The 25976-nt window shown below is 44.1% G+C and overlaps 1 protein-coding gene across 7 annotated transcripts in view; it reads left to right on the forward strand.

Moving 5' to 3' along the window:
- The window catches only part of HNF4beta (hepatic nuclear factor 4beta), a 33977-nt gene that overhangs the window by 5783 nt on the left and 2218 nt on the right, over positions 1 to 25976 (forward strand). For 4 of the 7 annotated variants that reach the window (XM_046899487.1, XM_046899488.1, XM_040707091.2 and 1 more), the window contains 10 exons: positions 5281 to 5427; positions 6398 to 6525; positions 13068 to 13272; positions 15086 to 15180; positions 20601 to 20707; positions 21475 to 21630; positions 21979 to 22066; positions 22628 to 22780; positions 24494 to 24730; positions 25351 to 25464. In XM_046899487.1, the coding sequence (XP_046755443.1) occupies positions 6411 to 6525; positions 13068 to 13272; positions 15086 to 15180; positions 20601 to 20707; positions 21475 to 21630; positions 21979 to 22066; positions 22628 to 22780; positions 24494 to 24730; positions 25351 to 25464 (1270 nt within the window). In that variant the 5' untranslated portion in view covers positions 5281 to 5427; positions 6398 to 6410. Of the gene's footprint in view, positions 1 to 5280; positions 5428 to 6268; positions 6300 to 6333; positions 6526 to 13067; positions 13273 to 15085; positions 15181 to 20600; positions 20708 to 21474; positions 21631 to 21978; positions 22067 to 22627; positions 22781 to 24493; positions 24731 to 25350; positions 25465 to 25976 lie in introns of those variants that run through there. The other 3 variants (XM_040707092.2, XM_040707093.2, NM_001030576.5) reach the window with 3 other exon arrangements.

Genomic DNA, 25976 nt, shown 5'->3' on the forward strand with positions numbered 1-25976 from the left:
CATGAAGAAACCACAGGATACACTACTGAATGACACTGCTAAATTAAATGTATTTTGATAATTGTAATCTTCTATTTTTCAATGTCCATCTGAGATGAATGGTTTATAATGACTACTTCTGGATGCATGGCCATAGAAGGGAGAGAGATGTTAATTCCTAGGAACCATTGGGTTTCCTCATTTTGTTATAAAAATATGGTCTGCTCCTGTTGTCCAGTTTTCTAGGTTAAACTATATTTTATAATGATTTTTCTCATTTTTATTTTTGGCCCTTCTCTTTGATGTCATCCATTAACACTCCCAGATTTCCCCCTCCCCCCCCAAAATAAAATAATGTTGCTGCCAGATGGGTGAGGTAGTAAAAAATGTGGAGGGAAAGGGAACAAGAATCACAAACAGGAAAAACGATGTTGCTGAGTGTTTTCTTATGAAAGAACATGGAAAGGAGTAATTTGGAGGAGTTCCACATTTGTTCTGAACTATTAATTTGTCTGCAAAGTGATAAAGCTAGAAAATCTAGAGGCCATGAACAGAAACCAAAACCACTCCGCAGAAATGCTGCATGATTTCTCAGGTAGGCAACTTGCTTTCAGCTCCTGCATTTACTGGAACACAGATGATGATTCCAGGTGAACACAGCCATGGGTCAGCTCATGTTCTTGACTCTTCTCTGGAACTCAGCCGAATTCTACTGATCTTTGTCCAATGCAATGAAAATGCAGTATGAAGATGGAATCAGCAACTTACAACCAGAAGAGGTGCATCTGGGGGGAGATTTGAATCCTCAAGGTGGTAGAGCTGGATCTAGATTTCATCACAGAACTCTTAAAATACAAAAGAAAGCCAGCAAAATAGCTAAATACCTTCAAAAACAGAGGTAGATATTTATAAGGTGCAGGAAAAAAATCTAAGATGTTCAAAACTAATGATCAGAAATGTGAAAAATTTAATTTTAATAACATTATTTTGCTGGATAACATTAAAAATTACTTTATACGACAGCAAAGGTCTCATAAAATAATAAAGGCATCCCCTAAAATAGAAAGAGCAACAGTAACATAAAACACTCATCATGCTTTCAGTGTGAAGTGAGAATTTGCACTCCTAACCTCCCACATTGGGTCTGGGGCCTGAATAGCGTTTCTGTTTTCCCTTCAGCTGAGCTAATGACAGATCTGAAGAAGTGTCAACACTGCAACTGAAAAAGCTCGAAGCAGCAGGAATGTCGTTTGCAGGGGAGATGGGAGTCATAGCAAATACACTTTTCAGGGTTGGTTACTCCTGACTAATGGCATGCCGTTTTCAGCAAGTAAAGCTAAAACCTTGCCCACAGGCAGTGGCATGCTCCATATGAGTCCCATGCCTACTCTGAGCAGCAGCAGATTAGGTAATGTTGCTTCGCTACGTCTGGCTCCTCTCTCCTGCTGCCAGCCCTGGTTCAGGCTTGTGTATTTGCTTTAGTCAGAGGCCAACGTGACCCACAGCCAAGGAATCCAGCCTAGTTCATGATGGCTATGTGCGCTGTATGGCCGTGGTGAGGTATTGGGACAGGCTGCCCAGGGAGGTGGAGGGGCCACCATCCCTGGAGGTCTTTAAGGAAAAGATAGATGTAGCACTGAGTGATGTGGCTAGTGAGCATGGTGGCGATGGTTTGATGGTTGGACTAGATGGTCTTTGTGATCTTTTCCAGCCTTAATGATTCTGTGTTCTCTGCTGTCAGGAGAGAATTCATCTTTTGTGACTTTATCTTCTGAAAAAATTGCAGAAGAATAGAAATTCAAACTGCTGCATGCAGGTATCAAGTTTTCTCTGTGATGTGTTCACCAGAAAGAGACAGGTTTGCAAAGGCAGTTACAGTCCAGGAGACTCCGTGTAGACTGTGGAATCTGATTTTACTCAGGTGTCCAAAACAGGAGATTTATTTACAAGATACGAATGCCCTGTGACTACATGAAGACATCTGCAAATCCAGTCTTTATTCCCAGTGGGAGTTTCTCAACAGATCTGAAGGTCAGATTGTTTCATTTAGATATCTAAATGAGCACTTGGCGCTTCTGAAGTTCTAACCTTGGCCAAATGCACCATAGCCAAGAGTGAAAGTGATATGAACTTGGAAAGAACAAGCTACCAAGTTAACCTTTGGCTGCTGGAAGAGTATGAAATATCTCAGATTTATTTCCCAAATCCAGCTCAGGTTTCATCTGTGCTGAACAGCTAGTACATCATAGAAATAACCGGGAATTCCATGAATCCACTGACTTGTCTGTCAGCAGGGTCTCTGTGATGTATGCTTGATGGTTTGTAAAAACCAGAATCCATAAATGGACCCCAACCCAGACAGGTCTTTAAAATAAATAAGTAAATTTAAAAATGATCCTAAGGGAATTGTTTCAGCATAGTGATCAAGGTCTGCTTACCTTTCCATTTTACCCAAAAACTGATGCCTTCCACGTCACTGTTCCTCTTTCAGAGAAGGCATCCTCCCACGTGATGTGTGATGTTATCCTATGTCCATCACAGCATCGCCCATCACATCTAGGTCCATCACGGGGACTTGTATAGGGCTGGCTGGCTAATGCCATCCTGCCTGTAGATGTTATCTAGTCATTTTAGAGAAAAGTACATGTCCTAACTCAGGCTTTGTTCGCTGCTGCAGGATGTGACTCATTAGCTGACCATCGGCCCTACTCTAAAAATGTGATCTGTCTCTCAACAGCCCCACATTTATTGGGTTTGGACATCAAAGGATCTCTGTCATGTCCATGGCTTTCTGGCAGGGGATGAAATGAGCATTAACGCAAAATGGCCACCAAGCCAAGCCCAACATTTATTGAGGGTTCTGGCAAACTTTTTCTGGGTGAATGTGTAGGTTAGTTGGCTGGTTGCCATTAACTTCAAAGCAAATGGTATTAACTGGGGGCTGCAGTGTTCAGAGACTCTCTTGAGAAGTGAGCGACCTGTCCATTGGGCTGTGTAGAGCCCAGCATCCCCAAATGAGGAGTAAAAATTTGTACTGTGAAGGAAGGAAACCCTGCGGAGACTCCTCTGCACATCCTCCTCTAAATGTGGTCAAAGAGTAGGAGAACAGCAACCCCATCTCAATAACTGTCAACCTTAAACCTCGTGAGCATTCTCTATGGTCAGTTCAGCCCTGCAACCTTCAGTTTAGGCTGTGGTGACGCTGACGTCCCAGGGTATCTGCTGCCTAGATTTTTAAACACACGGTGATTAGGTTACCTTGATGACTTTTGGAAAAGCAACCCCTTACTATACAGTAAAAAAGTCAGTGCCATGAAACTGTTAATCATAATAAGAAATACATTATATAAGGATACAAGTCAAGAGAGATTCTACTATATCTTGTGTTAACTGTATCACAAATAAGATGTGCTGTCATATATCATAAGAAAGGGAGGAACTGATCTAGCAGACATCTGGTTTGGATGAATTTGCCATGTGTGAACTTGTAATCATATGCTAATGATATGATTTCACACTGTTTACAATCCCAACAACATGCTGGTTCTAATTATACTTTAGTCAGAGAAAAGTCCTTACTGGCTTCAGTCTTTCAATGGTTGGTTGTGCCCAGCCACCCTGTCTCCAGATATTGTAACGTTACACCTACCATCACTTCTGATATTGGAGAACCACCCAAGCATAGGTGAATTCATACACATAAACCCTTGCAAGGGAAGGAGAGAATATAATTATTGCCACTTTTCAAGTGGAGAAATTAGTGATAAGGGTTTTCAATGTGTTTCTAAGAACAAAGGCAGAAAACTCAAACTTCTGAGCCAAAAGCCTACACACATCTCCCACTGCTTACCTTGCCAAAGTAACACTGCTTCTGACAGAGTGTTCTTGTTAGCTTGTATTCTTACCTCATTAGTCAAGGATTTCTTATTTTTTTTTCTGTTCTTCGTCTTGTCTAATAAGCTCTCCCAAAGGCATCTGATTTTTTGCCTAGGAATAAGTGTGTTGTCTCATAGTGACCATGTGTTTGCTAGAGCTTGCCCTCTGTCCTTGCTGCAGTGTATATAATACAATTAAACTCACTCTTGGCCTTGTATTGATAGCAGTGGAAGTGCAGCTGTAACTCAGAAAGTGAAGCAAGAAAATGAGGAGAGGAGAAAGAAGAAACTTCTCACCCCTCAGCAAAGTTTCAGTATTCTTCAGGGCTGGTGGTGTGGTTTGGAACAGGGTGCTGACATCTGTTTGTAATGGATAGAAAAGTGGCATTGAATCACTCCAACACCACCTTCCATAACAAAGTCAGTCCCGATTATCAGCATGGCTGTGACATTGAGAGTCTGGTCCTGAACTGTGAATTTTGCTCTGTAACCTTTTCTCTTTCCCAGTGCCCTTTTCTTGTTCCCAGAACAAAAAGTGCTCAAGCACATCCTCACTGCCAAGCTTTCTTTGGAAAAGAGCTGTAACTCTGTATCTTTGCACTGGGAAATTGAGAACATCAAGGCATTTTTAAACCTACCAACTGTTGATATCAGGGTAGGAGCCCCAACATCCTCTCTCTTGTGTCTTGGATGGCCGAAATCATGGTGAATGCATATATGACTATTTTAATGATGAGTAACCCATACAAAGCCCACTGGATCTGCAGAAATCTGAGTCTCCTTCCTTGGCTGCAGTACTAGCGGAGTGCTGAGAATCAGGCAGGATTGTACCCATAGCTCAGTTCAAAAAGATGTGCCAGTTTAGTAGGCATAATCAAGAATGACATTGAGTAAGAGGCAAGAACGACTAATCAGATGCTAACTTAGCTGATGCTGGCATTACTGAAAGCCTGGGGACATAGTCCAAGGATAAAAACATAACGTCTTATCTAACCAAGGAGTCATTTGTGCACCATTGGTTACAACATGTACTTAAAAAAGGAAAGAAGGAAAAAATATATCTATGGCACATGAAATTATTTTATGCCCCAGAAATGATAAGAAAGGAAAGGTAAGTGTTCCTGCACCCAATCTTTATAGGGGAAAAGCCCATCTAGAGTTAACCCATTGCAAAGTCTACTGTAAGTTCCCAATATGTGGACAAATCTTGACTGCACACATATAAAATGAAGACTATGTAGATGAAATCAGTTTGAGTATATCTAATACATTTAAAAACTCAGTTTTGGCATATTTCTTGCTATTTGGACTTTGCTAGGATACACGGGGCCGCCCTGGTCTGTGGTTCAGTGAGAGTTCAGGCCGTCTGGCAACCTCTTTTTTCTGGCAACACATTTCCCTGTTTCTCAAGACTTCTTTCCTCTAGATTCATCAGGATGTTGAACTGGATCTCACAGAACAGCTCATGGAAAGGAAGGGCTCTCTGACACACAACAACGTCACTGGAGAGGGAACTGTAAGGTCCGGGAAGGCATCTGGAGTATGAAACCAGGAGTAAACCAACCACTTCAAGGTACAATTTTGGGGGAAATTCATGGCTGTGTTTTATTTCCAGTCTTTTGTGCTACATATCACAGTGAAAAAAACCTTTATGCATGATCTGGTAAATTAAAAACCCAACAGCACAGTCCCTGGGGGAAAGCTGGACTTGCACTTCCATAACATGGGCCTTTCCCAGGAAAGGAAAACATAAGTCAACATGAAATGAAGCACCACACATCTGTGAGGGAGTCTGCCTGGTTCTTTCCAGCCTTTTCCATTTCCATCATTTGCCATCACTTGAAATGTTCTGCCCCAGCCACTTGCAACTGCAGCTCAGTGGGAGTTTTGAGAAGTTGGGCTGCCCGGAGCCAGGAGGATGGAGAAACAGGAGTCGTGGGAGAAATTACATCTCCTCTGTCTGTGGGTAGGGTGAAAGCATGCATCTGGCTGTAATGATCCCTTATTTTCCCCTTCCAGTCGTACCTTGGGATGTGATCCATGTTCTCTTGGCAATGCCTCAAGCTCTGAACATCGATCTGTCTTAACGGTCATCAGCCAGTGGTGGCACTGACTCATGGCTTCAGCAGCTTCAAGTGACATCACTTGATCTTGTCCAAGGGCTGGTAGCCAAGCAAGGTGACATTGCAGTGGCACAGGAAAAGCAGTGCATATGTGAACGCCTCTCTGCAGCCCTTTTCAAAATGTTTGCACAGGAACGACCATAAACTGGGCTGTATTGACCCAAAGATGCAATCCAAGTTGTTTGAGTCTAAGCCTTATCTATACCACATTATCAGGACCGAGAGCGCAGATGCACCCCGGGAAGGGAGGGGACTGCCAGCAAGAAGAAAAGGTTTCGGCCCTTCTCTGCTGGCACGGGGAGGGGACTGTGGGCAGAGCTGGGTAATGATTTGTCACGGCAAGGGCTGGGGTGTCTCTCTTTACAGAGGAAAACTTGGCCGTGATTGACAGTAGGGCTGTTTTTGCCGCTTCCCTTGTAGTTGACAAGTAATAATGAAGCTGTGTCAGTCCATCATGGACATGGATATGCCAGATTACGTCGACTCCTTGGACTCCTCTTATACCATGCTAGAATTTGAAAACCTTCGGGTTCTTCCAAACAACAATGGTGAGATTTCTATTCTCTTCCTCTGTAATAGCCTCTACCGCCTTTGTTAAAAAGCTGAAAGCCTAGGGCAGGCAGGTAGGAGGTGTGGGGCAAAGGGTGAAGAGGCAGTATTTAAGCCGCTGACCTTCCAACTTCAGTTGCGTCGGCACTTATATTTGGGCTGAAATGGGATGGCTTCACTTCCTAGTCCTTTTGGGGTTATTCCCTTCCTCGGTGTGCCAAGCATCATGTCCTGAAGAGCCCAGAAGATACTGCAAATGCTGGTGGAGCCTCTTAATGGCATACTGTATGTTTGGCTCCCTACATGACTTATGCAAAAAGTTATTATCAAAATTTCTGCCTTAAAATTTACGTTTCACTCCTATATATGACTTGGGTTCATATTTAACTATTGGGAAAAAAAAAAACCACCCACATGGCTATTCACACAATACACCATGTGTCTGATATAACTCGTTTATAGGTACGTAGATCGAGATGCAGTATTCAAAGGTTCACTTGACTTATTTTTTTTGTTTGGTATCAAGATTGTCTACAAGCTCTTAGTACTCATGAAAAATGCGGTTGGGATTCATTAAGTTTTACATAGAAAAACTTTCACTTTGTTCACGGAATCAAAGGATATCGTGTGATATTTGGGATTTGAACAATCAAAGGTGTTCTAAATTAAAGAAAACACTATTCTATCACATTAGCTGTTCACTGCCTGAAAAGCAGAGGACATTTAAGTCGTACAGCATAAAACCAATCATGTAACTGAAGTTCTAATGTTAGCGATGCCTTTGGAGAATTTTGGCAATATTTCATTTAACTTGTTAAGAAGCTCAGTGAAATGGAGATGGGATTTTTATGGTCTCACATTTTCTCATTAGCTGACTCCTCATCAAAAAATAATCAACATTTCTAAAGGGCTATTTTCTACAACATAAAATGTTTGGAATTATTATAGTGGGCCACAGAATATGTCAGGAGAAAAATGAATTTAAAAGGCCCGAAGAATTTTGAATTTAAAATTAACTTCAGGAAAAGTTCTTTCGGTCTCCAAGAAGGATCATTCTTTTTATTATTTTTTCTCCTTCTTTCTTTTTCTTTTTCTCTTTCTTTTTCTTTTTTCTCTTCTTTTCTTTCTTTTGCCAGATACAGATATTATTTCTTATTTTTGTGGAAAGGTTTTGAGACACCACTCTACTATGTTAAATGACATTTAACGCAGATACTTCAATTTATCACTCTGCTGAACAGCAAGATACTTTTTATTTTTTAGAGTGGTATAAATTTCCTCAAAATTCTGTATAGTTTTGCAAATTAACTACCAAAACCTGGTAGGGGCTCTTTATGTTTTTTCATTCAGTAGAACTGACAGGCTGAGTCTTTCTGAAGTTTATCTAGATCAGTGTTGGGTTATTTGTTTAGCTGTTAATGAGTAACCGGTTCTCTCAGGAACTAGCTGTTTTGAAATTAGCTTGTTTGCCTTGGGTAAGTGTCCTCTTCTACAGTTTGTGAAAATAACTTGAAAAAAGACCTCAGGTGTCCATGCATGGAAATATACTGCTAACCAACCAAGTCACCTCCTGAAGATAACTCAAAACTAAAGTTCATAGAGATTCAGAAATATTTTAAAGTTGTTGGAATCAAGAAATAATCTCCTTTCAGATAGTTTTAAAAATGTAATGGATTTGTTTTAAACCAAATCTACCTCACTGAGTAAAATTATTCTGTATTTCCTTTACTAAACTGAACTGTAATTTTACTGTGTATATAAACTTGAACAGGTGAAAGTGAAAAATAGAATGTTTTCAAATAAGGCAATTTGATCTTAAAAAGAACTTTTTTTCTTCTTTGGAATATTATTTCACCAAAATTTGGGGTTGATTGATGATGTGGAGTGATTTGATGGCTGATTCAGGAAGTTACAGTTCTGAGATGTGCCTAGATACATTTTGGATTTTCCACCCCTAGGTATGTCATAATTTGCCAAACAGTAGTTCAAAATGAAGAGTAGAATCCATTATAGGAGTAGAGGGGAAGTTTAAAAAACTACCTGTTTTAAATAGAAAGAAAAACAAAAGGAAGTCAATGAAAATCAATGTTAATCCTTTCTTTCCTTTATAAAAATATGTGTTGCAACTGCAGAAACTTTCCCATTTGGTACAAACTTACTTCCTTTACCTTGGCCGGCATTGCAAGCCATATTCTCACTTGGTTTTTACGTGCTCCTAATACCCATTTCCTTATGCTCTTGTCAGAGTTGTCATCTTGCTTAAAATATGAAGCAATATTAAAGTGTTGCACTAATTCTTTAGTCAAGTGTCAGTGAACAGTTTCTCCCACTGCAGTGCTCGTTTTCCTTTCTCAGCACTCCAACACCACACTGAATCTTGAGATTTTGGCAAAATGTTAGTAAAACCGTGTTCCTAACCCACTGCTCCCCAACCCCGCTCAAAGCATGAAAAAGCCATCTAAGACCACTTGCCCATTAGGAGGTGCAAATGATGTACATCAGAACCACAAACCAAGACTGGCTTGGATTTCTGGGTGCATAGAAGGGAAATCTGGGAAGCACTGCTTGGTGTGAAATGTGCGCTCAGAAGAGAAAGAGATTGCCTTGAAGAGATTAAGAAAAAGCAGCAAAGAGGTCTGAGGGGCCAGGTATGCTGAGTTCCAGCTTGGAATGGAAGCCAGATAATATTCCCCAGCAGCATGAGACCATCCTCACTGTTTATTCTTATCACTGTAAGTGTTGTCATCTTCATTGCAAACATAGTTTGGTAATGGCTCACATATTGGTGTAATATATAACAAAAAGTTATGTGCTTTCTGGTTGCAAGTTTGATTGGCCCCCAGAGCTGACAAAGACACTGGGATACCCTCATCATTGCTAAGTAGAAACATAGAATTGTTTAGGTTGGAAAAGACCCTTAAATCATCAAATCCAACAATCCACTTAGCTATGGTTCCTGTGCTGCATATTGCTCATACATAGACTCATAGAGACATTAAGGTTGGAAAGACTAAGATCATCTAGTCCAACCATCAGTCCATAGCTCACAAAAGGCATGCAGCTGAAACTTCAGGGATGATCCTAATGAATAGTCTGGTCACTACCACAGGTCTTCAGCTCAGCTCAGCTCAGGACCCAACTAGTGGCAAGATGAGTTATGGCCTTTGCTTGGAGAACATCCTCATCTGCACCTGGCCAGTAGAAATTTCGGAGGTACTGTGTTAGCATGGGTTAGGAGTTGGTCTGTTGTATCACAGCAGTGAGTGTCGATAACTGATTCATTTCTTAGCATCTCTCCCCTGGGTGGTGGGGATAGTCACAAGCTTGGTTCAGATGACCAGATACATTTGGACATGTCTGAGCTGAACGCCAGGTAGCAACACCTCTGGAGAGGTAGAATACGTTCCATGATGTGTTGAACAGGTCCTTGGCTTGTGTCAGTTCGGGCTCAAGGAAACAACCTACAGTTTTCAACTGATTTCACAGGCATGCAACAGTGCTAGCATGGATCCTGGCTTTCCTCTACATTTCTTAGCAGTGATTAGTTCTGGAAAAAGCCAGGCATTCCCCAAATACTGAGTAGGTTTGAAAGCCCCAACAAAAGTTACCGGATGCACGTGATATTGTGTCCTTTCTGTTTTTCTGAGCTAATTCTCGTTAGGAACTCATGATTAAATGGTGACAGGATTTTGTAATTAAAATTAATCATTGCAAGTAACATATGCATGCCAGCTTGTGGCTTTCTTTTATCTTTTAGAATTTCTACTCTCATCCAGCTCAGCTGAACAGGGCATGTGGACATCTAATAGGGACTGAACTATTAGCTGTACATCTGCCTGAACCTTCAGCCACCCAACAGAATTGTAGCCTATGGCCTTGTTTGTGGTTTCATAGGTACAAAGGAGGGCAAAATTTGGCTCCATGGGCCCGCTTCTACTCAGAGCTGGTGGCTTTGCCTCCAATAGTACCTGGTTTAAGGCCAGAATATGAATTTCTTACTTAACACAGTTCCTCACATGTCTTACTCCCATACAGGGTACAAAACAACACTCTTTTCTGGTGAGCAAATGCTTTTCCAGCATCATTTTGCAATCTGGACCCAACTGAAGAATGAAGAGTCTGTTTGAGAACCAAATTGTATGACCTTGGCTTGATTCCTCTGAAGTCAGTAGAGAAAGCATGGGTGGAGCGTGGAGAAAATTGGCTTTCTTATCTTTATTTCTGTTGTGCAATTTTTTTTTAATGGAATCCAGCACATTTGGTGTATTTGTTTTTGTTCATATATTCCTTCAAAAAATAACAGATGAAGCAATAAATGCACAAATGTTTATCAGTACAGCTACCTTTGAAGGAGTATTCCAGTACAGCTTACTTAAAACTGAGTTATCAAATTGATATTAAGTATAGAATCAATGTAAAAAAAAAAAAATCTGAAAGTCAATTTGTATTACTGTTAAGCCCTTCTGACATGGACTCTGTTTGCACTTACCTACTGATGAATGTCAGAGCTGGAGCATGGCAAGTGCATTATGGGAACAGGTAAATTGCAGTTCCTGTCGTTACAACCCAAGAATTATTTCAGTGTTGTTGTTGTCATTTTTGATTCTTGTGCTGCTCCCATCTCACTCCAACGTACTCACTTTCTCACCCATGTGTTAGAAGGTGAAATACAGATGAAAAGGTCTTTCTGAGGATGCAGAAAGAAATTTGACCTTTGCATTTGTGAAGTCCTAGCTAAAAATGTCTTCATCTCAGCCTTAGCTAACAAAATTCCCATTAAAAAAAATAAATAATAATCAAGCCTTATTGGCTTTTCAAGGGGGCTTTTTATTACAATTTTCATTGCATAGTAAATATTTTCACTATAAATTTTTGATGTGTATTTACATACAAAAATAACATTCTCTTTCTGTGTATTTATATATAAACTGTGTGAGGATGACCCAAAGATATTTTTACACATTATGCATTAGAAAATATTCTCTAGACTCCCCACATCAAGTACCAATTCCTCCCCTTCAAGTAACCTCCTCATTTTTCTCACTGTTCAGTACAACATCAGCTGAGCTGTTCTCCTTTCTGCGCAGCTCCCTTGTCCCCTTAGGGACTTCCTTAGATCACTGTAGCACGAGATTGGCTCCTCTGGAGCAAAGAACACCCTCCCAGAGGAGTGATAAATTCACAAAACCCTCCTGCAGTGAGTGCTTAGGTCAGGACAGACTCCACCAACATTCCTCTCGGCGAGATGTAAACACTGTCATCCGCATCTTCTCATGTCTCTCTCTCTCTCTCTCTTTTTTTTTTTTCACCCAAGCTCTGCCTCGAATTAGGAGGATTCAGAGGGATTCAGAGTGCAGTGAGTCTGGTGGTTAAGGCCAAGGGAGAAGTTTAAAGGGGAACTTTCAGCAGTGTATACACATAGCCCAGGCAGAGCTATTCCTGCCGCAAATGAGTGGGTGCAAACAGTGGGCATTCATATGACATAATTTTAGGTGACAGATTTAGAAGGTCAGTCCTCCTGTGCTCTTCTTGTAACCAGTGGAACGTAATGGCCCTCTTCAGTGGGCAAAGCAGAGGAGGAACCACATTTAGGGGAACCAAAGTGACTCTTGTCTGAGCTTCTGTCTCTCTCTCCCAGCTGCGGAGGTGACCCCAAGGTGTTTTCCTTTCGCCTCTATTGCGTGCATGAAGTAGTTCAACTTTCCTGTTTCTTCTGTCTCTTCTCTGCTTTCTATTTATTCAAGCTAACAACGTTTTTCTTCCAATGCTTTTTGTGGTGCCGGCTTTGGACCATGTTTCTCAGGTGTCTGATTGGGAACATGGTTCTCCATCCCTAAACAGCATGCATCTCACATCCAGATAAGGTTTCTCTGCATCTGGTCTCCCCAGAGCCTTCTCTTCAACCTGGAGAAAGAAGGCTCCAGGAAGACCTGAGGGTGGCTTTTCAGTATCTAAAGGAGCTGTAAGAAAGCAGACAAACTCTTTAGCAGGGTCTGTTGTGATCAGACAAGGGGAAATGGTTTCAGACTAAAAGAGGAGAGGTTTAGATAGGATACAGGGAAAAAGTTTTCTACGATATGGGTGGTGAAGCATTGGAAGAATTTGGCAAAGATGTGATGGGTGCCCCATCCCTGCAGACACCCAAGGTCAGGCTGAATGGGGCTCTGGGCACCTGATGGAGCTGTAGGTGTCCCTGTTCATTGCAAGGGAGTTGGACCAGATGACCTTTAAAGATCTCTTCCAACTCACATGGTTCTATGATTTGTCAAGAAAAGTAGCAATAATTGTTCAGTTCTCAAGAGTACACTGGGTTATAAGCCTTGAAGTCTCCCTGCTCACTGAGGCTAAGAAAAATACCGGTATCCAGAAGCAAAGCCAAGTGAGCTAGTGCCAGCTGAGGCTGAGAACAGCATGGCTTCCATCTGGAGGTTTCATCAGCAACACATAGTGTGTGTGCACATGCAGGTATGGGGCGGGCTCAGTGCATGATTTATCTGACAAAAACCAACCTGCTGTCTGTTGATTCTGGTTTCCATCACAGAGGAGGCTAATGGGCGCTGTTCAATGCCCGCTGAGACCATCACAGCTGAATCAGCCAACACCAACCTGCTCAACAACGGCATCGGCTCCCTTTGCTCCATCTGCGGGGACCGGGCGACGGGCAAACACTACGGGGCGTCCAGCTGTGATGGCTGCAAAGGCTTCTTCAGGAGGAGTGTCCGCAAGAACCATGTCTATTCCTGCAGGTACCTGCCCACTCTATGAGATTTAAATGCCATTTATTGATGCTGTGAGTAAGTGGGGCGGTGATCAAGTTGTACAGTGAGGCCCCCCCATCCCTTGTGTTGAATTACTGTAATGTGAATGCTGACAATAATGTTGCAGTTTAGCTTGTGGCCAGAAGATAGGGAGCTAAAGAGTAAGCTATGTTCCGTGTTGTCTTGGACACTGGCACCTTTTATGACACTGTGCAATCCGTTTTCTGAGTTCAAACCATCACGGTGTGAATGAGGGGAGACTTAGGGTCATGAGGCTTGCATAAGAGTACAGCCTCTGGATGTGCAGTGACACCACAACCTCATCACAAACCAGCAAGGGAAAGCCAAGGGGAAAAAAGGACCAAAGCTTCAGAGATTTCTTCTCAAAGTCTTGTTTTTCCTGGTAATAGGAAGGCAACAATCATCCAAGAACCCATCACTTCCAGAGTCACCACAGCTTCTCCATCTTTGTTTTCAGACACATTAAACTCTGTATGCTGACATTTCACTGATAATTTTACAATTATTCTGAGAATGTAGCATGGACCAGTGATGATTCACAGCCACTTTGGCACACAGGTATACATTGGAGAGATTTTTTTCCAGGAGGATGCTATAAATTATAAAGCAGCTATCTTGGTTGGCCTTGGAAAAATTGTGTTTATTTTAGCACAGAAGGAAGAGAAAAAAATTTGAACCCACCCTCAACCTTTTCAACCTTTTAATCTGTAATTAAAACATGGAAGTTTTCTTTTTGTTCCAGAGTTCGTTCTCCTTTAAAGGAGTTCCATATTTTTGTAATGCAAGCCACTCTTTTTGTCAAAATGGTTCTGGGATACTTATCACTCCAGGACACACCAGCCACAAAAGACACTCAATCTGATATCAGTCTCCACCTGCATGGTGCCTATCCTATGCACTGCAGGATCCTGCCAAGAGGACTGAATAGCTACTACTGATTTCTTTGAAATTTTGGCTCTTTCTCTCCTGGGAGTTTAATTGTTGCCCCTCCCCAGGAATCAATGAATCACTGTGACATTTGGCAGCCTGGGGAGTTGCAGTGTGTAAGCCAAGCAAATGGTGAATGCTCGCCTGTCTGTGAATCCTTATTTGGTGAACCATGCTGTATTTAGCCCAGCTCAAAGCTCTGTTGTTTATCACAGGCTTGAATTCCTTGGAAAGTCTTCGGGCTTTTGTACCTTTGGCTTTTTACCAGCCTGAGAATGTGCCTCAGCTTTTACAACCTGATAATGGCCGTGGAGCAATCCACATTGCCTCTTCCCTGCACAACAGATTCCTCTTCCATCCCTTCACCCATAGTAGCCTGGCCTACATGGGCCACCACTTGGAGAGCACGCAAGTTCCTCTATCTCCTGTTGAGATGAAGAGGAACGTGGAGGCCACTTACCTCAAAAACAGACTGTAGACACCAAAGGGTTTGTGGGCCATGGTGCATTTGTTCTCTGCAAAGTAAGACAGTGTTAACAGGCTGGTCCAAACTGGACACCTGATAACCACCTGAAAGTGGGAGATGGAGACCCCCGCTCCTCCAACCACCAGCCCAACTTGTGTCAACATCACACTTTCAACAGCCAAAACCATTACAGTCCTTGTGGGGTAGGTGGTCTGAAATTGCTGTATTCCCAGCTGGCAGTGGGAAGATGGGGAGTAGGGCCAAGCCAGCACTGATTGTACCCATTCTCTGCAAGGTCTTTGGCTCCTCAGTGAGTCCTGGGATTGGGGCTGCTCTGGGTGAGCAGGGCACAAGCCATGTTGCTCCATCTTTCCCATCTCCTTCCAGGTTCAGCCGACAGTGTGTGATAGACAAAGACAAGAGGAACCAGTGCAGGTACTGCAGGCTGAAGAAGTGCTTCAGAGCCGGCATGAAGAAAGAAGGTAGGTGTGAGGAGGCTGCTCAGAAGTGCCTGCTGCTGTCTCTGGCCTTGCTCCATCTGTGGGAGGTGGTGGAGGGAAGCAGCAGCTCTCGCCTGAGCTGATGCTGTGTTCCTCATTGAGAGGGTTCTTGTTGCAGCTGAAAACCCCATTTTCCATCTCTTCAGATGGGAATTTCAGCTCCAGCTCTGTGCCAATATTCACACATCCCAGGAGGTTTCTTTCTTTAGGTGATTCAGTACTGGGAGGGGGATTGCCACCAAATTCACCCCTTACCTAAGGGCTGAAATCACAATTCCACAGAAACCAATGGGAAAATTTTCACTCGTTTCTGGTAATTCATAAGGTTTCACCAATGATGACAAAAATCTGTTTCCAAATCCCTGACCATCTGTTTTCCTGGAGAACAGGGTGTCTTGCAATTTGGGGTAGGTCATGGATGTAGCTAAAATGCCTGCTGGTTTAGTTTAGGAGAAATGGAGTAAATACACAGCTGGGAAAAAAAGTAGTCCTCAAAGTAATATTAGCCAACCAAAGCTGCTCTCAATTCTAGATGAGGACTGAGCCAACCATCAATGCAGCAAACTCCACAGTTTGGAAAGGCTGAAATCTGGTTATCAGCTCCATTCTTTCATCTGAAGCGTGATTTTTATTGGTTTTATGGTAAAAGTTGTAAAATCTTGGCTCATTCCTTCGTTATTGATTGCAGCTTGATGCATGATGACTCATTCCAAGTTCCACATCGCCACATTCCTTGAAACTTATTTTATGAGCGCATGGTCAGGTTGCATGCTTACAAGCTGCTCATGTGTTTGGTACAGAAGGTTTTAAAGCACCTTGAGCAACTGCTCTGTAGGAATTAGCCTAGCTGACCAGAGCTGTATCCAAAACACGTGTGCAGAACTCCGAAAGAAATTTTCTTGCACAATTGTGAGTACAAAAAGAACGCCGCTGTTTGCTTTAGGTTGGTTCTGGATTAATATTAAACAGTACTGAGAAGCATAAGGGAAGAAGAGAAGCCATGTCTTGGGATAGAGCAGCATCGGGATGATAAAAGTGTTTATAGAATTGTTCCAGTGGTATGCACCAATTTGTGCCAGATCCACGACATCCACACTCAGTGTGTCAAGTTGTCCCAGCTCTGGCACGCAGCACTTTGACACTTTTTCTCTGGCACATCATTTTTCAACCAGTTCACGTAACAGCAATCATACTTTCCAGGGTGTGGTAACAGCAATATTTATTCACCATACAGGGAAAAAAAAAAGATGGAAATGATCCTTTTCCCAGCGTGGGTGTGACAATACACCTGGGGTGTGGCGGCGGGGTTGTGTCACTTTGCCTGTTCCTGTGGCTGGCACCATGCTGACCCGCTGCTCCATGGCGTGGTGTGCAGCGCTGGAAAACTTTCTGTTCTCTACGTGTCCTCAGCCTGGCAGAACTAATGGATAAGCTGGAGCTTTGGATCCAGAGTGATTTTTCTTCTTTTCCGATCTTCTTGTGCTGTAAGACGTGATGTGACACTTCTGAATCTTTTTCTCCTTGTTTCCATGTTGGAAACAACCCTATTAGATAAGAGAATGAGAGAGGCTATGCTAGCCAGCCTGGTGGAATGGCAATTTCTTCCCAAAGGAGAAGCTGTATGACGCAAAAGCTTGACCTGTCTATTGGGGCAGGTGCATGGCTGTCTGAGCACTCTGAATTTGAATCTGCTTTTTGAAGAGATGTCCCATAGTTGAGCACTCTACCTCTAGTGAGAAATTTAGGCTTAGGAACACCCAAAATATCCAGCCACTGCTTGTGCCGTGAGAAGGGATCCAGGTCCCGTCATCACCAGCGAGAGTAAAGAAGGGCCAACACATAAGTCTTGTGGAAAATAGCCTCCAGATTTCCTAGAAATTAGCTCATTTAGGAACACTCCTACCCCTATCACATTTTTTCTTATCAATAACTCACTTTAATAAGTAAGCACTCATTGAAGTTGGGACAAGCTGTGAGGAAAAGACTTGCTTGAGTGCTCTCCAGGTCTTGGATAGTTGCAGATCTGCTACCTTTCTCTTGGTGTGTGGTGAAGGTCAGGGCAGTGCCGCAGGGCAGTCGATGTGCACTCTGACATCTCCATCCCTTTCGTTTCTTTTCTGGCTGTTCTCTCTACTTCACTATCTTTGCACAGAAGAAGGTTCGATCTCTATTGTTTCACACAATACTACCGGACAGGCTTTTGGCCAGGAAACCATCTATGAATGAGGGGCACACTTGATATTAAACACCCCCCAAAACTATTTCTAGCAGCTATTTGTCACCATGCTCAACCTTGAACAAATTAGCAGGCTGTGATTTCTCAAATGAGCCCAGCCACTGGCTCACGTGGAGCTGTGCTAATAACCTTGGTGCCTTTTGAAATGTCCAACACTGCACTGTCAGGATGCAGTTTGCTGGTGAAGAAAGGTTAATATTTAACCTCTTGTCCCCTTGAAAGAAATTTATGAATGTACACGAGCTGCTGTGGTTTTATGCAGAAGTAAGAAGAATGATTACTACCACTGCACAGTGGGAGGACCTGAAGTTGTTATTTATTTATTCTTGTTAAATCAGACAGGTTTGTAGGAGGGTTTTGTTAGCATGTCATACCTTTTATGTGCACGTCTTTTCTGCCAACTTGTAGAATTCTGGAACTGCAGCGCGTTGCAAAGGGAGATGGAAAAGGTAAAGGGCCTCCCCAGCATTGTGATGGCCCTCAGCATGTGGAAGGATTAAATGTACACATATTGTTGGCTTTTATGTGTAAATAAACTATACCACCCCTACAGAATCAGAGATAATATGGGGGGAAAAAAATGATTTGTGCATAGAAATTAATCCAGCAGCAAGAAGGAGTGAATCTGTCAGCAGAGATGGGCACACTGTGAGCTCCAATGGGGCATTCAGAGCTCCTCCTCCTGGTGTTTCCTTGTATGCTGCTCATTTATTAGCACAATTCCAACCCAATTGGCATTAAATAAAGATTGCTTTAGCAGAGTAATTACAGCATCTCCCATGTAGGCAGGTGGCAAAGGAGAGCTTTAACATCTGCAGTTCCTATGGAAAGTTAGTGGCTTGCTGCTGTTCCCTACAAATCAATGCCTGTTCCTGTATGTATTGGGTTCTCCAGGGGTTCCTTGTCACGTGCTCTGTACCGATGTGGCAAGGAAGCAAGGACAAAATGTTTGGGAAACATGGGATTGTTGCAATCCCACAAACACACCGCTGTTTGCCCAAGAGCTGCAGCGAGCGCTCCGCACGCCAGCATCCTCAGTGTGCTCATGGCAAAAGGGCCTGGGGTTGCTCCGAGTATGGAAACGTCAGATGGAGGAGATGTTTGTTTTCTCATCTGCTTCCCACAGGCTGGGACATGTGGTGAATTCCTTGGAGGGAGATGCGGGCATCGTTCTGCCCTCCCTCCAAACTCCCTGGGGAGAAGTCGAGGTCAGAGAATCTTTGTCCCTGGCCAACAGCATCACAGGGACATTTTCCCACTGACGTCTCCTTGCGTGGGGTTGCAGGGGTTCTTCTCATCCCTGGCACCCCTCTGCCTGCAGGGATGCTGAGCTATTTGGGGTCATGGAGCAGAGCCATGTGCATCGTGTGCACCGTGGTTGGATGTTAGGAAAAAGATGCTCAATGGAAGAGAGGTCAGACATTGGCACAGGCTGCCCAGGGAGGTGACAGAGTCACCATCCCTGGAGGTGTTCCAGAACCATGGAAATGTGGCACTGAGGGCATGGTGGGGTTGGGTTGGTGTTGGGTTGGGGATCTAGGTGGTCTCCTGCAACCTGAATGGTTCTATAATTCTGTGGGCTACGTGTGGTCCATCAGCCATCAGCCTGATCCAGGTCTTTCCATTCATTGGCTTTGGAAACCAGAGCAGTGAATTGAGGACAGCATGAGAGAAAAAAGATGGGGCTCGCTGGGTAAATACTGGAAATAGTGGAGTTTTAGTCCTTTCTTACTGTCAGCAAAGCCGAGATCACATCCAAGCCAGAGCACCTTCTGCACAGTGATGCCTCACCACCATGACCTACCCCTTCCCTTTTACAAGCACAATAATTATGGCAATATAATTACCACATAGCAATAAATTATTTTTGTGGCAGGTAAAACATTAACTCCCTTTTGTATCTAATTCCACAGCATCTTGGGTACTTTCAGTGACAACGCCCAAATCACCTTGAGAAAGCCGGCCAGAACATCCACTTACACTTGAGATTGAGCTTATCAGGGCATGAGGAAAGCACTGAAATATGTGCCATAAAAGCAGCCAGGAGAAAAACAAGCTGGAGGCTCTTAAAGGAGTCTGTCATAGGGGAGCAGGAGAGGTTTGTGGGACCTATGTCATTGTGTTGGTTGATTACTAAGGGAAAATTGTCTTGTCATGGGAGTGGGTAAAAAGAGCCTATTCGTTCCAAAGGGAGCATCTACCTTGGAGCCAGATGTGAGAAGTAGGGCAGAGACTTGCCAGGAAAGGGTTGGCTTTGGGTTAACTTCTTTCTGTTCAAAGCTGGATGCTGTCTGGTGCATAGAAAAAAAGCTGTGAAAGGTTAATCTGTTCTGAAGGTTAACTATAGCTCATGGATGTATTTCCAGTGGCCACTCATCTTTCTTTAAATCACCTTTTAACTGCCTCAGACTGAAGCGGCTCCACTGCTTGCACGTGTGTGCAGAGTACCTCTTCCAAATGGACTCCACCAAAGGTGGCTCTGAGGTGTAAAACCCCAAAATGGCTCTGATGTCTCAGCCCTGGCAGCCCTGTGCCCAGCACACCCTGTTCAACTACAAGCAAAGCTGAGTGCTGGATCCTGGAAAACAAACAGCAAGCTTCTGCCTGTCATGGGAAATGTTGATTTTGCTGCTGTTGCCTGTTTTCTGCCCTTTCACTTTATTGGCCTCTCATCAGGGGCCAGTTAGGAACACAGATAAGAGGTTTGACCTGAGCTGGCAAAAGAATCCCATAAACCAGGCAGCTTCCCATCCCGTGTAGGAAGCAGTGCCCACATCTCCTCCACCAGTTTGGAGAAATGTGGAGAAATGTGTCCTGAGCAAAGAGCCACAGAATCATTAAGGCTGGAAAAGACCTCCAAGATCCCCCTAGCCAACCCCAACCCACCCCAGCATGCCCATAACCACGTCTCTCAGTGCCACATCCCCATGGTTCTGGGTCATCTCCAGGGTTGGTGATCCCATCACCTTCCTGGGCAGCTGTGCCGGTGCGTCATCGCTCTTTCAAGAGAAGAAATCTTTCCTAATATCCAACCTGAATGGAACCTGAGAAGGGAGCAGTGGGGTGATCAGGGCTGAGAGGATGGCTTTAATGGGGTTGAACTGAAGTTTCTTTTCTTCTGAGCTTCTTTAATGAGGAGACTTCTGTTCCCTGGCTCTCGTTGCAGCCGTGCAGAATGAGCGCGACAGGATCAGCATCCGTAGGAGCAGCTATGAAGACAATGGCTCACTGTCCATCAGCATGCTCACCCAGGCCGAGGCAATGGCACAGCAGGTAGGAGACACAGGGACAACCCCCAGACAAAACACAGCCTTTGGGGTGTGAGATGCAGAGCTGCAGTTCTGAGGGATGCCCCAGGCCCCCTCTGCCCCCACCTCAATTATTGCTGCACCCCAAAAGCTCCCTGAAGTTCAGGCAGAAGTGCAGCCCTCCTTGCTGCACAATGTGTCCTGGCCAGAACGCAATGTTCCCATTATGGCCAATTACATCTTTTATTTGTTACTTCTTTTTTTTTTACCAGGGAGAAAAAAATAATGCTAACAAAATTGCTGTCTTAAACAGATGCTGATTGCTTTCTGGTTTCACAACGAATTTCGCCCTGAGTGTCCTTTAAATTATTATGCAAATCGCCTCTCGCCACTGAGGCATATGGTCCAGATGTTGCAGATTACATGCAACAATGCATCCGTTTCCTTTGCAAAAATCATTACATCTTAACTCTCTCCCCACCACGCAGCTCTTTAGAGATCAAGGTGGGTGGATTTTGTCCCAGACACCCACCTCAGGGGATGCATTTCGTGCATTTTGCTGCTTTGCTGTGAAGCTGAGCCCCAGTGCTGTAAGAGCGGGGACACGGAACAGGCAGTGAAGGAGGCAGGGATGGGACGTGGTGCTGGGACCGAGCACCACCTCGTGGTGCTTTGCCTGGGGAACAAATGTGCAGCCATTGCTACGGAGGAAGGATGCAGCCAGGAGCGTGGGGGTGGGTACTTCGAGCGGTAGGATTGCGCTGATCTGGTTGTGCCTTGCTTCTCTTTCAGTATTTGCCCCTGAGCCCCGTGCACAGCGCAGATATAGCAATGAAGAAAGTGGCGACCATCAACGATGTGTGTGAGTCCATGAAGCAGCAGCTGCTGGTGCTGGTGGAGTGGGCCAAGTACATCCCTGCGTTCTGCGAGCTGCCGTTGGATGACCAGGTGATGGGCAAACGCCTTTCCCTGCAGTGCTGCTGCCTTCCGTGCTAATTCTCAGCCATACTTTTCAACGGGAGAAATCTGGCATCAATATATTACTATGCAGAGCAATAAGCTGGCAGGAGATGAAGAATAAAGGCCAAAGGCAATGAGTTCAATAGCCTAAAAGCCCAAAAATACAGATCTGGTCACTCCAGTGTGCACAGGGACACAGACAGTGTGTTTTTCTCTTTATTGAAACCTGGTGGATGAGTATAAAAGCCATTTGTCTCCTAAGAACTCAAGCCATCCCCTTTTTTGCTCTTCGAGTTGAAGTTCTATTAAGACCTCTCTCTTCTGTGCTGCCTGCAGGTTGCCTTGCTCAGAGCCCATGCAGGGGAACACCTGCTCCTTGGGGTAGCCAAGCGGTCCATACCCTACACCGACTTTCTACTATTAGGTAAAGTACTGTAAGCACTCCTGCTTTTATTATCTGCACTCACAGAACCTGGATAGGTCACTGCACATCTTAGGATTAAGTGCTCAAGGAGACCTCTGGAGAAGAGAAGAAAGGGAGAGGCAAATACACTGTGACTTTCTGTAGAGTCATTAAGGTTGGAAAAGACCACTAAGATCATCTTTTACACCTGTGCCCTTATGATTTGAAACTGTGGTTGGGAAAACCTCAATATTAAGTGGGATCTCAAACAGTTGCATCCTGGTTTTGCAACAGATTGCCAGGGCACAGTGAGGTATTTGGGTATGGGTGCTGAAAACTGTAAATCAGAGCAGAAGATGGAACAAACTTTGAGTATGGTATTAATGCACTGATATGTGCAGAACTAAGGACCAAAGAGTCAGATCCAAGCCTTGCCTCTCCATTGTGAATCTGGGTGTGAAGATCTGCGCTGCAACTCTGCTCAGCATGGCAGTAGGACTACTGGAAGCCCAGGTCTGGACAACTGATGGGTGAGACCATTTCTACAGTGCATTCAATGTTGAATTTCTCCCTTGTCCCCAGGGAATGACTTCATCATCCCAATGCACTGTCCAGAGCTAGAAATCGCTCGTGTGGCCACCAGGATCTTAGATGAGCTGGTGAAGCCCTTGAGGGACATCCAGATTGACGACAATGAGTATGCATGCCTTAAAGCCATCATCTTCTTTGATCCAGGTATGTGACTTTCCTGCTTGCAGGGGCAAGCACAAGGCTTGAGGAGATGTTGTGTTATAGGGGGATATGGGAAATAGGGCAGAGGGTGGGGAAACACAGCTCTTCCTCCTGCTTTTGCATTCCCAAGAGCAACTCTGATAGCCAGGCTGAAGACCCCTAGGGAACAGCTCTGCGTTTCACCCTATCCCTGAAGACTTTGCTATTTAGCATGTAGTAACTTCAGCCAGTCAGACATGCAAGTCTCAGCAGAATTCAGAGGAGTTTTGCTGCCTCTGTAGGTGGCTTCAGGAAAGCCCATTAGTCTGAAATGAAAGAGATGCCTATTAAGGACATATATGCTCCTACTGAATTATGCATTAGCTGAATTAGTTGACTGAGCAGCAGTTTGGAGCACCCATCAGAGTTCTGAGATGAGAATTAAAAACCACAGAGCTGAGGACTGTTCAGGGCACTGAGTACCCAGAAACATCCAGGATGTCTGTTAATGGATCTTGCTGGCAGGCAGCACCAGCGAGGGCAGAGCTGGGCAGCCCAGGGTGGAGAAGAGAGCAGAGAAACATAAAACAGAGAAAAACTTGCTTTACATCATCCCTATATTGTCTTACCACAACCATCCCACTCAGGTTCCCCCCAAACAAATGCGTGCAGCATGCACGCTGTCCCTGTCCCCTCAGTAGAACATTCAGCTTTAGGTATATCGCCCTGCAGCTTGGAGAAGAGGAAGAGGAACAGTTCCAAGCACAGAGCAACACCCTTTTGTCTTTGGCATCTATTAGCATGGAAAATTAGAGTACCATCTTCCATCAATCATTTTTTTGCTGTGTTCTCTGATTTCAAATCAAGATACAGGAGTTCTACACACATCATGAACTTTGGCTTGCCAAAGTGCCTGATGCAAACCTGTATAGGGATGGCGTTATCGTGTTGTTAGACAAATTACCTCCTCAGCTGATTGGTATCTCAATTAAGCTTTAGGTCTTTGCAACAATGAGGCACTGTGATTTCATCTGAAAGAGAAAAGTGCCAGGTTCTACAGAAGCAAAATTCATTCGTGCCAACAAGTAGGCTTATCCATGGAGTTGCATGTTGACATACAATAACTTGCTAACCACTTTATTTAATCTCTTGGCATGACGATCCCTAGAATGTAGTGCTTGGCCGTTCTTTGTAGACTGAAGGAAGTGGTCCAGTAGCCAGAAATTTCTGCTTTAGGTTGCAAGGAAAATCAGGAGTGGAAAGCTGTAAATTGTGCACTTCAACATAGCTTGAACACTTACTTGATTAAGCAAAACTAGACCAGTGGTCCATGGAAATCAGAGTGACTGTGGGTCAAAGACAGGAAATCAAGAGAAGAACCTGGTGCTCCAGCTCATATATTTAAACAGATAAGCTCTAAACCTGCATAGATTTAGTAACAAGAGTTGAGACTCAAAATGTATGGGCGAAAGTCTCAGCAGTTTGCAGGACAAATACAAATCAGCTTCTAAATCCTTCCTCTCTGCTTATATACCCAGATACATCCATCTGAATTAAGCTCTTCCTATTTGCACTGAAATAGCCTATTCCATCTGAGATATCTGAGATAACACAGAGATAATTGTCGGACAGTGACTTCTATCTCAGCCTTTTCCCTCCCTGGAGCATAGTTGCCAGAGTAACACTTCTTGGCTACAAGGGTCATCAATTAACTTCATTTCTTCCACCCCTTCCTAGACTGCAAAGGCCTCAGTGAGCCTGGGAAGGTGAAGAACATGCGTTTCCAGGTCCAGGTCAACCTGGAGGACTACATCAATGACCGCCAATACGATTCCCGGGGCCGGTTCAGCGACATCCTCCTGCTGCTGCCCCCACTGCAGAGCATCACCTGGCAGATGATCGAGCAGGTCCAGTTCGTCAAGCTCTTTGGAGTGGCAAGGATCGACAGCTTGCTGCAGGAGATGCTGCTGGGAGGTAGGAGCACTGCTGAGAAAGGGGTTTTATTATGAAGCCATTTAAGGGGCTTCCTGCCTCGATTTTTGTCCTCTGTAGGATGTTGGTAAGGATAACATGGTCCTGGAAGGAGGGAAGTGAAGGATCAGGTTGATTTGTAGCTTGAACATGGGACGTTCTCACTCAAGTCCAATTCCCAAATGGTTCCCTTCTAGCCTATCTCTGAAAATGTGACCAAGGGACAGTTTATTAGGAGCAGGTATGCTCTGTGTGCTTCACACCAGCCAGGAGGTTGACTTTTAGGCAGCCTACTAAATTGATGCAAGCTGCCGGGAGACAACACGTTTTAGCTAGTAATATACAAAATTATATGGGAAACCCTGATAAGAGCAGTAATTGTGAAACACACACACAGATGAACAGTGCGGTTGGTTATTAGCTGAAACCCCAACCATTTGGGAGCAAAAAGGCTGAAAGCACAGACAGCAGGAGCAGGAAGGAAGCAAAGAGGAGCCAAGACATTAACCCCCACCCACAGAGGTCTCCCATATTCCCTGAAAAAAAGAGCCTTGTGCCTGACCATCTGGCTTCTCAGTAATGATGTGAAGAATAAAGTCTTTCTTTTCCCGATTACACCGCAGGAACCACCGTTGATGTCCAGTACCAGTCAGGACCTCCCAGTCTCAACCTGGACCCGCTGCCAGGACATGTCCTCCCAGGCAACATGAGCTCTGTGATTCACGCTGTCCCAGACCGTATGTGCCCATTTTTTTGCTGTTAGTGTCAGCATAATGAGGGGACTGGGATGGGGAAAGGATTAAGAAGGCATAATTAGGTTTATTGATCTATTTAAGCATCACATGGAATCTGAGTCCACACCACCCCTTGTCAACTTCCTTTCCTATGAAGTCTGGAGACATCTTCCAAAGAGAAGGCACGATTTTCAATTAATGCCACTAATTAATTAATACCAGATGGATTTTGAGATGCTACTGAACACAAGAGTTGGAAAAAAAAGAAAAAAAGAAAGGAAGAGTGGTGACTGTGTGCCTATGAACGTAGACAGTGCTGGGTAACACCACAAGGACTCACACACAGTTATCAGTGGCAAGAGATGCCCTACATAAAGCATCTTGGTTGCTGTCAACCAGAACAAAATACGACACAAACACATGTCCTCCTTTAACCACTCTGAACACCGCTGCCAGGCAATGCCTCTTTGTTAAAGCGTTTATCCACTGTAGTAGCAAATGGACCGTGCTATTCA

Source organism: Gallus gallus, chromosome 11 (assembly GCF_016699485.2).
Source record: "Gallus gallus isolate bGalGal1 chromosome 11, bGalGal1.mat.broiler.GRCg7b, whole genome shotgun sequence".
Taxonomy (NCBI): Eukaryota; Metazoa; Chordata; class Aves; order Galliformes; family Phasianidae; genus Gallus; species Gallus gallus.